Source organism: Falco rusticolus, chromosome 6 (genome assembly GCF_015220075.1).
Source record: "Falco rusticolus isolate bFalRus1 chromosome 6, bFalRus1.pri, whole genome shotgun sequence".
Taxonomy (NCBI): domain Eukaryota; kingdom Metazoa; phylum Chordata; class Aves; order Falconiformes; family Falconidae; genus Falco; species Falco rusticolus.
The window spans coordinates 19981758-19993206 of NC_051192.1; the positions used below are offsets into that span (position 1 = coordinate 19981758).

An 11449-nucleotide genomic window follows, 5' to 3' on the forward strand; every position below is an offset into this window, starting at 1 on the left:
ATACCAAGTTCTTGTGCTGTGGCAGGTTATTTTACGGGTACAGATACACTCTTTGCATCCAGAGAGCCTTTTAATTTACAAGGAATTCTCCGAAGGAGGTAACCTGCTCTTCAGTTAATTACTTTATTAGTTCTGTCCTGAAAAGAAATAGTCACCATAGGATTCTCTGCTTTGAAACTCTAGACAAGGCCAATCTAGTTAGATGTTTTTTCCTCCTACCAGTGGCAACCAAGATGGGTAGGGAAATCAACCCAAACCATGACAGCCAAGTTGAGTCACCTTTTTCATACGATCCCACCCCTGAAAGCTCTGCAGACCAAGCTTTTCTGACACTGGAATTACAGCGCTTCACCATTGGATAAGTAGTGACACCTGATGAGAGTCATTGACCTAAAAATGAAATCTGTAGTCTGCAGCCGGAGAGCTGACTACCAGAAAGCAGCCTGAAATCTACTCTTCCATTACACAGTAAGCCCTAAGGAACGGAGGAAGGACTAGCAAACTCAGTTTTAGACAGTTTGCAGTCAGCTTCAAAATCCTTAATAAAAAGGGTCTATGGGGAAAGTAAGCATCAAAACAAAAGTATCCTGACCAAAGATGAGGCACTTTGAGTCTGCTCTCCGAGCCACTTGAACAGCCAAGGATTTCCACAGGGCTTCCTCCTGCACTTTATTCTTACAGCAAAAGGGACAGCAGCACCGCCTTGTGCCTTCCAGCAGAAATTTCACTACCGAAACGTGCTGGCACTTGCAATGGGCAGGTGCGTACATGCATGTATCTTCTAGTGACTGGTAAATCCTGACAAACTGAGCAAGCACTGCAGGAATATTAATGTGCTTTTTAAAGCAATTCAGTCATAGCAATAAAGCCATGTGTCATTTCTAAAGCAAATCTGATACAGATGAATATTCCAAAGAACATTTCAGACATGTCCAGCATATTGTGGCCTCATTCTACAAACAGGAAAGGGACACAGTCATCATCACTTAGTATCCCAGCAAACAAACTTAAGAATCAAAACTCCTCACTAGGTGCAGCTAGAAAAAAAGAAAAAAGAAAGCTAAAACTATGTACATTCAAGGGTATTTGAATGTTGGCATACTAAGCACCACAGGGCCCTTCCTTCCCGATCTCTAATTGCAATCCAACCCTGGCAACTACACCACTTAAGAACAATGAACTTTTTCAGCTGACTTTTAATGCAATTTGAAACTGGATGATGGCCAGTAATGTAACATTTGATCCTGTAGCACAGCTGCAGGCAGCATGATCTGGATGAGTTTTGCCAGCTTAAACAACTGCCAAAACCCCAAGTTTCAGAGCAATGCCTGCAGTCTGCAAATCGCCAAATGTGATTCTGACCAGGTATTTTCAAAGTGCACCCAAATTTGTCCTTAGTGATTGAAAACTCTTGTCTCAGCTCCTATAAGGCCAAGGAAAAATAACTAAGCAAAACAGGGAGAAATATGGTTTGTTCAGGGGCTACTTTGCATCAGTACAGGTGACCCAGGGAATACCGCACAGATTTAGGAACAAGACAGCCTTGCTCAATGAACCTGCCTCTGTGCTGACTCATTGTGTCCTTGGGCAAGTCATTTCAGCTCTCTTCATCAGTTTCCAGGTTTCCCACCAGCTACACCTAACTGATCTTCCCATGGCTCAAGTTGGAACTTGGGTAGGATTTAGTTATAAAGGTAGAAAGGAACTTTTGGAATTTCCCCATGATATGCTACTCTACCTCTTGAGGACTTCAGCTACAGCACCTAGCACTGTGTGGCCTCAGACAACGCTTAGGGCTCCAATGCACAAGCATAACTTACGCGGCAATTTAATTATGTATTATTTTTTTTAAAGCATTAGGTTCAGAATTTTAATCTGAGTTCTCTAGGATTAGAAACAAAGTTTGATCCTTCTTGCTAACTGATTTTCCTCCTCTTCCTTCTGTCTCGCCTCTCCTAGAAAACCTTCTGTGCTCAGACATTAAGAATGAATGAATGACCAGTTGCTAAATTCACTAAGCCAGCAATTCTGCCACTAGCAGGACGTGGACAGGCTGATGGGCCCAAACAGGAGCCCTTGGTTTATCAACACTCCACAGAGAGTTGTTTAGATACATGATCAGAGTTTAAACTTGACTCTAACTAAAGGAGAGATGATAAACTATTTGATGTGTACAGTTCTTTCTGTAAGCTCACACACACCAGTTTTGCATAACTTCATTTTTACAAACCAAGGTCAAACTGTACAAAGCTTTTCAAAATGAAAAGACTTTATAAATAGCCTTTTTGGGAAAGTTGTGTAGTTTCCCCACTTGTGTGCTCTGCATCAGGGCTCCAAAAATCACATTATGCTACACTCAAAACATAGATGCATAACTCTGAGTCAAAATCTAAGCAGCAGCTCTCTGAGGCCAGGAAAAGTAGGTATTTAAGAAACCACCAAAGCATGGAAATCAGGCGTGACAGTTCATTAGTAAAAGGAAGGGAAGCACATTGCAATGGCGAGTGACTGTGCTGGGAGCATTCATACTGGCTCTGCTTGCATAACAAAGAAACAAGTGCTGCTGTAGCACATCCCAGCAAAAAGTCCTCCATGTTGTGGTCCTGGATAAAATAAACAGGTTCAAAATTTTATGTTTGCCTTCCCCAACAAAAAGCCTTTAATAGAGGCCTGACAGAGTAAAACTGCTCCACTGAGATGTACATATCCAGGTACACAAACTTGAGCATGGTCATAGATGGAAAACATCTCCTTCAGCTCCCACTGATTTTAGAGAATGGGGAGTTGTGAACCTCAGCAAGGAGACTATTAGCAGCCCAAAGGACTGGGCCTCAGCTAGCCTTTTAAGACTAAGAATGGAAACTTTGCTAAGCTTCCAGCATCTGATTGAGTAAAGCATGAACCTACCTGTTTCACCCTGTCTGTGGCAATCATTCAGTTCAGCCAGAAGCTGGTTGAAGTCATCCTGATGAGCAATCCAGTTGTCCTGTAAATATCACCCACATGAATACAAGGCAAAAGTCTTCAGAACAAAAAGGTTTGCTAAAACAGATACTAAGACTCCACATACTCAATCCTTGTTGGTGGGAGGAACCCTCAGAAGCTCGAGGGGTGGCAGTGCTAACAGCTTGCTACAGTCACTCCAAAGTGCAGAAATTATAAGGGTTGCATTTTTAAGTCCTTAAACAGTACTGAGCTGCTGTTGGCTCTCTGTGTCCCCCGTCTGTGAAAGATGCTTCCAAAAGTAGGCTGGAAATACTAGTGTAACTACTTCCAGCAACAAAGTTAGTTAAGATGTTGATTATGAGACAAGCACCTTTAGGACCATGCTCTGCTCTGCCTATGTACCTGAACTCCATCCAGAAAGGTGACTGTATCAGGAAGAGGAACAGAAGGCATGAAGCTAAGCAGAGCAGAAGACACAGGGAGAAAGCAAGTACTTCAGCAGTTTGCTTGGAAGCAAAAAAAATCCCCAAAAAGCATGCTCCTAGAATTCACTGTAACCTTTCCAAGCAGGTACTTGCTCCTAAAACACCCAGCAAAAGAGAATTAAACTCCGTCAAGAGTTTCTGCAAAGACATTTGCATAGGTACATGCTGCCGTCAGATGTGACAACAGATTTCACCAACTTCCCATTACAAAGATAGTGCTTTAGCTGAAATGGGAGTCATTTCCGTACCTGGGTCTATTGCTCACCTCATAGTTGATGGTTGCTCCTAACCCCAGCGTGTTGTTTTTCACCTGAACCTTGATATGTTCTGTATTTCCTTGTTCCTGAGCCCCAAGACCCTAAGGAAGATTTAATGGTAAAAATGTAAGGATTTTACAGCAGTGACTAAGCAATTAGAGCTTTTGTACTGTAAGATAGTTTGCAATGAAATACAGCAAGAAATCACAACTTACTATTTATTTGCTTGCCTGTAGCTGAATTCATTCACAGGCATTAGCACACATGAGATATTAAGTTTTTTTAATTTACTACTTAAGCCTCCAGCGAAGCATTATAAACACTAAAATAGCAACAACATTAAGTAGTTGGGTGATTAATCAGGAAGCCACCTGACATTCCTAGGCAAGTCCAAAGTGTTTATAATTTTAAAACAAGACACTACATAAAAAGAACGTGCCTCTCACCAAAAAAACCTCCGCCACTGGGAAGGCAGCTGCGTAACAGCTGTAAGACAGATGCCACATAGAACATACAATACAGAGCAAAGGTGGAGGGCGGGGGCAGGGAGAGGATCAGACTGGAGCTAGCAGGACATTAAGAACTTCTTCTATCTCATTCACACTCATAATTTGATGAAGATATTGGAGCAAACAAATGTTGGGTTTGTCTGTCCTAAAAACCATAATCATTCAAATCTGGGAAGCAATCTTTAGGCACAGTATTGTCTTTTCTAATTGTATGACTGAGGGGAAAAGAAAGACAAAGTATTTGGTTTAAACTTTACTCCTGGTCTCCACCTGCTTTTTTTCCTAATCTGTCACCAGTAATAAAAACCACTAGCCAAGTGTATGGCTATAATAAACATGTATGTGGTGGAGTAGTGGATAGAAGCCCTGTGGATAGATCCTGGCCGTATCTATTATTTGAAGCAATGAGGCATATTTCAAAAAGGCTGTCACTATTACAAATGCAGTAGAGTTTATTTAGTCAGTGGGGTGGAAAATCTACCTTGAAACTTCTGCTAACCAAAAAGTATGAAAACAAGCAGGACACTTGGCTACACATCCTGCCATGACCCAATTCCAATACAACTAATAACAGGACTAGTGTAAGCAGCTTAATTTCACTGCACAGATGGGCTTTGGCCCATTGATTTCATCAAGCTGAAGTTCCATTTGTCTGAGTTTGTAGTGGAATGGACATATAAATCCTTCTTGCACAGCTATAACTGTTGTAAAGGAAGATCTGGTAGCTGAAGTGCAGGGGGTGGGTGACAGACAGAAACCACCACAAGGCCTTCCTTTCACACCCTGACACAAACAGTGTTCAAAACAACAAAGGTGTTCTCTACGGTCAGGGAAGCTGGCTGCCTAAAATACAATCAGGACATTTAACAACATTTCTTCTACTCTGGTTTACATACCTATTTTAATTTTACACATATAGAACACCTATGCATACAATTTACATAAAAAGCCAGTACTCAAGTTCCATAGTCTTAACAGTCTGGTCTAAAGCCTAGTAAAACCAATGCCGGTTCCCTGACTTCCACAGCCTTTGTACCAGGTACCACTGCTTGTTTGTGAAATGAGAGGCAGTTAGGAGCCAGATTTGTATGTGTTGACTGTAAGACAACTGAGGCAACAGCAGGCTACACAGAGAAATCAAAAAATAGGCTCATTTGTCTAAGTTTTAATACATTCACAGAATTAAGAATGATGCTAACCTTATTCCTTTCAAAAAAAAAAAAAAGGCTGGGAGCGAACAAGATGGGGGGTGTGTGTGTGTGCATTTATTTCATTAAACATGCTGACATGCAGGCCAAATCTCAGCTTTGCTGAGACACCTTTGTGGAAGTTAAACTGCTGTTAAGGGGCAGCTGAGAAGTCTGTAGTTGCCTGCACTGACCTAGAGATTACTGTTAGCACCAGAAACCTGTCACCTCACCCCACAGGTACAGGCTGGAGCTGGGAAGGAATACAGCTCATATAACGCTGCATTTGGCCATTCAAGGAACAGATCAGAAGTAATCTTTAAAAACAGGTGAAAGACTTAAGCAGGTCCTGGAGTTGCTTTACACAGTACCAAAAGACAGGGAAAGAACTGAGGGTATAAAGGCAACTTAAAGCCTTTAACCACCACCTGATTTAATGTGCCAACTCCTACTCTTACTTGGGGATATCACCTTGTCAAAGAAAGGGGAGAAAAACTAGGAAGCAGGAAAGGCACAAGCAAGCAAGTACCTTTGTAATGAACTGTAGAAATCTAACATTGTTCAAATTTTTTGTGCATTTAAGAGAATAAATAAAATAGAATGAACATGTCTGTTTTAAACACTGAGATCAAGAGTCCCCTGGCAGTCTTTCACCCTTCAACTAGACAACTCTCCTTCAGATCATACCTTTCCTTTGGACCAGCCCATCTTTTCCAGCATCTTCTGGCCAAATTTAGATTCATCTTTACTCCAAGCGCTATTTCGTGGATCCACAGACCACTTCTGCCTTCTTCGGGCTAGAGCAGGAAGAAAAAATCCAGACAGACACTATTGACATTTGTACAGCCTTTAATGAATTCAAAAAAAGCTCTTCATTGCAAAAAAACCCTGAACTTATGCCAGACTAAACACATAAGGTTTAATTTTACTAAACCTTATAATGCAAAAAGGCAGCTAGTGGAAGTATTAATTATTAATGTGAAGAATGCCAAAGTAAAATTGCTATGGAAGTTGTCATCCCTAAGGATGGGCTGCAATTCAGGGAAGGCTTTAAGGATTACCATTTAAGTGTACAGGCCTAAATTCCATATTTATTCCAACTTTGTTTTATATCTGGCTTCAACATGAAATCTATAGGGGATGAGACTACAGTGCTGGCTTTCCCAGTTCCGGATAATACCCACTAGCCAGTCTTCCTTTTAACCAGAACACCGAAGTTTAATATTTGCCTTCATAACAAATGCCAAATCAAAAAATCAAATAGAAGTGACCAGAGAAATTGAACTACAAAACACAAACCAGTGGGGTTTCAACTTTTGGATTTGCCACAGAGTTGTTTATTGGGAAACTGAAAAGTCACCGGAAGGTATTGCAGGTGTTAAAAGAGATCCAAACGAGAATCAAGGCCCCTTTGTCCTATGCAGACTATTAAAAAAACTACAGTCCCCCAGGCCCACATGCGTGTGCTTGCCTTTACCATCAGGAACAGCTTCATTGAAATCAAGGAAGAAAAGCTAGCATAGTTAACCAGCCACTTTAAGTATGCACCTAAACATACTCAGGAAGACAACCTAAATAAACAAGACAAAGAATGGGAGACAGGAAGATTACGAACTTCATTAAACAAGATGGGAAACGGCGGATCAAAAATGACCGATTAACCCAAGGCCATACAAACTCAGTGAGAAGCCAAGTCCACTGAAGAGCTTTCAACATAATCAGGAAGTCATTTTTCCCCAAAATGCAACACTTAGGATTTCGGCCAGAAGGACAGAACACTACAGGGATGTTTGATTCATTTTTTGCCTAGTTTTGTTTCATTCTTGAAGAACTAATACTGTCAGAATGCATGATGGTGGTTATTGTTAACATACTTCCGAAGCTTTAAAGCTCAAAATAGGTGCTGTGTGGCAGCCCCGTAAAAAGTGACAGTCTGACAAAGAATGTTATAAAACCCCAAACAGTCCATAAAAGAAGATTTTCCAGTAAGATTAAATAACTGAGTGCTGTGAGAGGAATCGACACAGCTGTCACTTGGTTCACTTCTCTACAGGAAAACAACTTACTTCCAACAGGCAGCCTTCAGCATAGATGCTTGTAGAAGCATCCACAACCAGCCCTGCCTATACTGCTAACAAAAGGCGGTAAAGCGCCGCTGTGGACTGTGATTTTAAAAGCCCAAGCAAATTAGGGTTCCCTGCTGCCCCACTGAGAAAAAAAACTCTGGCTCCCTTAGGGATGTGGCTTACTTCCCTCATTTAGTGTGGTGTTTCAAACATCAAGCTAGGAATCTGGAACAATTAGCATGCTTTGGCATCTTCCCTCACCCAAGATGAAACTGATATTTAAGGACCCAGGTTTCCAGTGGTTTGTGGGGGGAGGGGGTGTGATTTAAAAAGTTAGCAAGCTGACAGAAAAAGCTAAGTCCTATAAAAACAGGGAACACCTTGGCTGTTGCTTTTGTCCGTAACTGACGGTGATACAAACGTAGACACCAAAAAGAAGCAATTTAACAGAGGTTATGACGCCTAGTCAAGCGGCAGCCCTCCTTTTCAACCATATTTCTTACTTTGTCCCTTTGTTTAAGATCTCTCGATTAACATCAACTTACCCTCAGTCACCAAAAACTGTTCAGTGCCTTTTAAAAAAAATCCTAACTATTACAACATTTTATGTTTGCCCATATTCTCTTATGCTCTCTGTAACTAGTTCCCCAGGTGGTGACTTTGCAAATCCCAAGAAATTAAATTCAAAGCAATTCTTACAGTTGTAAAGCCACTGTATGTATCTAAGGATTTGTCTACACAGGAGAGGTAATCCACATCAACTGTATGTGTGAATTTAAATCAACTTCCAAATTAAGCTGTTTGATGTAGTTCAACTAATCCACTTTACAAGTTAATTTCTACTATTTCTCCTGAATGTCTCTCTGTAGAGAAGCCCTAAGATGTTTTACTCCCAGGAGGGCACTGGCAACAAAACAAAAGGGCACCTAATACAGAGATTTCTCAAGCCTGACCATTTAAGAGACCTATCCTTTTCCAGCACTTTCAATCCAAGTATTTCAAACCTCTTTACCTACCACTATGGCATTAATCCTCACATTTCTGCCACATTAGCACACTCTTATTTTAAAACACAGTAAGGCAGATGCAGGAAAATAAAGAAACTTGCTTACATCTTCAGAGAAGTATTTAAGAAAGCCAGGAACAACTTCATGCCACATACAGCAACTGTAAAATCATCTCCCCTCTCCAAACAAACAACAAAAAAAAAGACTGTTTAGTCAACAGTGTATCAGAAATGTTTGTTCACCAATGCCTTAAGAGTGAGAAAGGAAACAACATACGATTCTCCAGCTAAAAAATTCAGCTCAGAAGTTAACGCCAATCTTCTGGGCTTCTCATAAAATGATGCTAGAGATAGTCATGCAACTCTGGGCAAGCAGCACCATCCAGTGGAGAAAAGCGTCATTTCTTTAGATATTTCACTCAGCTACTCTAGGGTTTGAAAAACATCAATTACTAAACCCTTTCACCAAGACTAATTCTATGTCTGGAGCATGTATTTAACCATCATTTTCTGAAAGTTCCCTATCAGTTCCCACCCAACCCCCTGCTGTGTGCCCACATACGGTGATAAACATGTTAAATTTCTCCAATAAATGGAAAAACATGTACTGCCCACAGAATGGATCTTATTTTTAAACAAACTATTAGGCTCATCATTAACAGACACTTCCCCCCCCCCGATAAGCACCAATAAGGCAGACAGGTAATTACAGTTTATTAAAGTTTAAAAAAGTTAAAAATAAGTGAAAAATAAAAGCTAACTCTTTTGGCTATTTCTGCAATTGATACATTTTTAAAATTCAAACTACAGAAGCACAGAACGATCCAAGTTTTTCTTTTCTCTGTACGGTTCACAGCATCACAAAAGTCGGAAGGACCTCTCAAGACCATCTGCTTCAACTCCCTGCTCAAGCAGGTTGTCAAGTCTGTGTCTAGTCTGCTTCTGATTATCTCCACAGACTGATACCCCACAGCCTCCCTGAACAACTTGCTCCAGTGTTTGGCCATTCTCACAGTGAAAAGGTGACTGAATTTCTTGTGCTTCAGTCTGCACTCACCACTTCTTGCCCTGTCACTGAGTACTGCCGAGCAGTCACTTTAAGTCCCTAAAATGCATGTGCTTTCACAGCTGTAATAACACCAGTTAAACCCCTCCCAACTCTTTCTAGGATGAATATTCATTAGAGCATCAGAACTTGATCTGGAACTGCAAACAAAAGTACTTGTGTAACATGGCTTCACAATTCTAACTGCAGATGACGGTGATGAACAAAGGCATGCAACTCTGCAGAAGTGGCTCTCAGCAACTAGACTGTTTTGAAGGCATTTGATTTTAGAATTCACTACATACAGAAGCTATATTAACACACTGCCCAGAGAAATGACACATGCCCCATCCCTGGGAACATTCAAGGAGAGGCTGGAGGGGGCTCTGAGCAACCTGATCCAGTTGAAGATGTCCCTGTCTGTGGCAGGGGGGGTGGACTAGATGGCCTTTAAAGGTCCCTTCCCACGCAAACCATTCGATCATTACTGATATGTATACTGTCCAATTAAAATACTTAACAAATTCTGAAAAAAGGGGGACCAACAAAGTTTACATCTAAAATACTTAGAAAATGACATTTGTAAATGCAATTTTATTTTCCTCAATTCCCACCTGTATTTTCCACTGGAAATCATATTTTAATTAGTCATTAAACTCAAGTCCATCTTTCCTGTAGTCAAGCAAACAAATTAATTAGACCTTGTGCTCTCATGTTAAGGGTGACCCGACACCACCAGTAAACTTACTAAAACTACCAAACGATATTAACAATACTCAGAAGTACATTAGTCTTGTTATATAAAACCATACAGTTGAGAAGTTTAGTCTTTCTACTCATATACAGTTTTACACATACTAGAAAAGGCTACTTTACAGGAATGCATCTTTAACTTGGAAGAGAAGGCCCCACTTTGGCCAGCCCTGAGAGTGTTCTGTTTTCTCAGAACTCTACCTGAGAAAGAGTTTCTCTTTCTCTATTCATCCAATGCTTCATTCAATTCTTTTACGTATGGGGAGCCCAAGCCTCCAGTCATCTCAGAGGCAGGAGTGAAGCTCTCTTTGATTCCAGTATCAGGAAAAGATTAAACAAAATTACAGGGCTGCATATAATAAGATCTTCAAAAATTATTTACTGAGCAACACATTTACACAAAGGGCGTAAGACAACCACGTAGCCTTACCCTGAGTTCTCCCCAGCAGTTCAGCGGATTTACTTGCTTTTTCTGAAGCACCTGCCCAAAGACCCTCACGTCCCATCCTCAATTTCCCCCACCCAGAATTCAGCTGTTCTCCAAAGGTCCCTGTACACACAGGAGGGCGCGCGAAGCCCAAACGCTAACCCTGGGTGCGACCAGAAGACCAACACCGCACCCACACGAGCCCTGCCTGACTGACACACAGCCCCGGCCCCCCGGCCCAGCCCCGGTCCAAGGTTTCAGGGTATCTGTCCTCTAACACCCCGCCGCACAGACGGCGCCGAAAGGAAATACCGGCCCTAAAGGGGCCTGACAGACATCCCTGCAGCGTCCGCCCCAGGCAGGGAAGCGCCGAAGCCTCGGAAACGCGTCCCCCCAGCAGCGCAGGGCCCGCCCGCGCCCGCCCCGGCGCCCTCGGGAAGAACAACGAGGGCGGTGGGGAGGGCCTGAGGGAGCACCCAGCCCACCCCCCAGAATAACGGCTGCTCCCCGGACCCCGCTCTCCGGGGCATGGCCCTGAACCCCCCTGGCCCGGCTCCTCCCCACAGAGTACAGCACTCACGCTCCGCCAGCATCGCCATCTTGAGGGCCTCCCACCCTCCGCGGCGCGTAGCGAAGAGCCACGGTCGCGCCCCTACTCCGAGGGGCCTTTTGTGAACTTGGGCGCAGAAAAAGGTGTCGAAGGAATTGCCTGATCAAAAAGTCTGGAAGCAGGCGAGCGCAGCGGGCACCCAAGTGGAAACAGAGGGT

The 11449-nt window shown here is 42.4% G+C and overlaps 1 protein-coding gene across 1 annotated transcript in view; it reads right to left on the minus strand.

Annotated features, from left to right (window-relative positions):
* PINX1 (PIN2 (TERF1) interacting telomerase inhibitor 1) overlaps positions 1–11337 on the minus strand; it is a 60546-nt gene extending 49209 nt beyond the window's left edge. Inside the window, exons 1-4 of the mRNA XM_037391667.1 lie at positions 11262–11337; positions 6072–6181; positions 3697–3789; positions 2908–2986 (exon numbers count right to left, since the gene is read on the minus strand). Coding sequence (XP_037247564.1) covers positions 2908–2986; positions 3697–3789; positions 6072–6181; positions 11262–11280 — 301 coding nt within the window. The 5' untranslated portion in view covers positions 11281–11337. The remainder of the gene's footprint in view (positions 1–2907; positions 2987–3696; positions 3790–6071; positions 6182–11261) is intronic.
* Between the last annotated feature and the right edge of the window lie 112 nt (positions 11338–11449).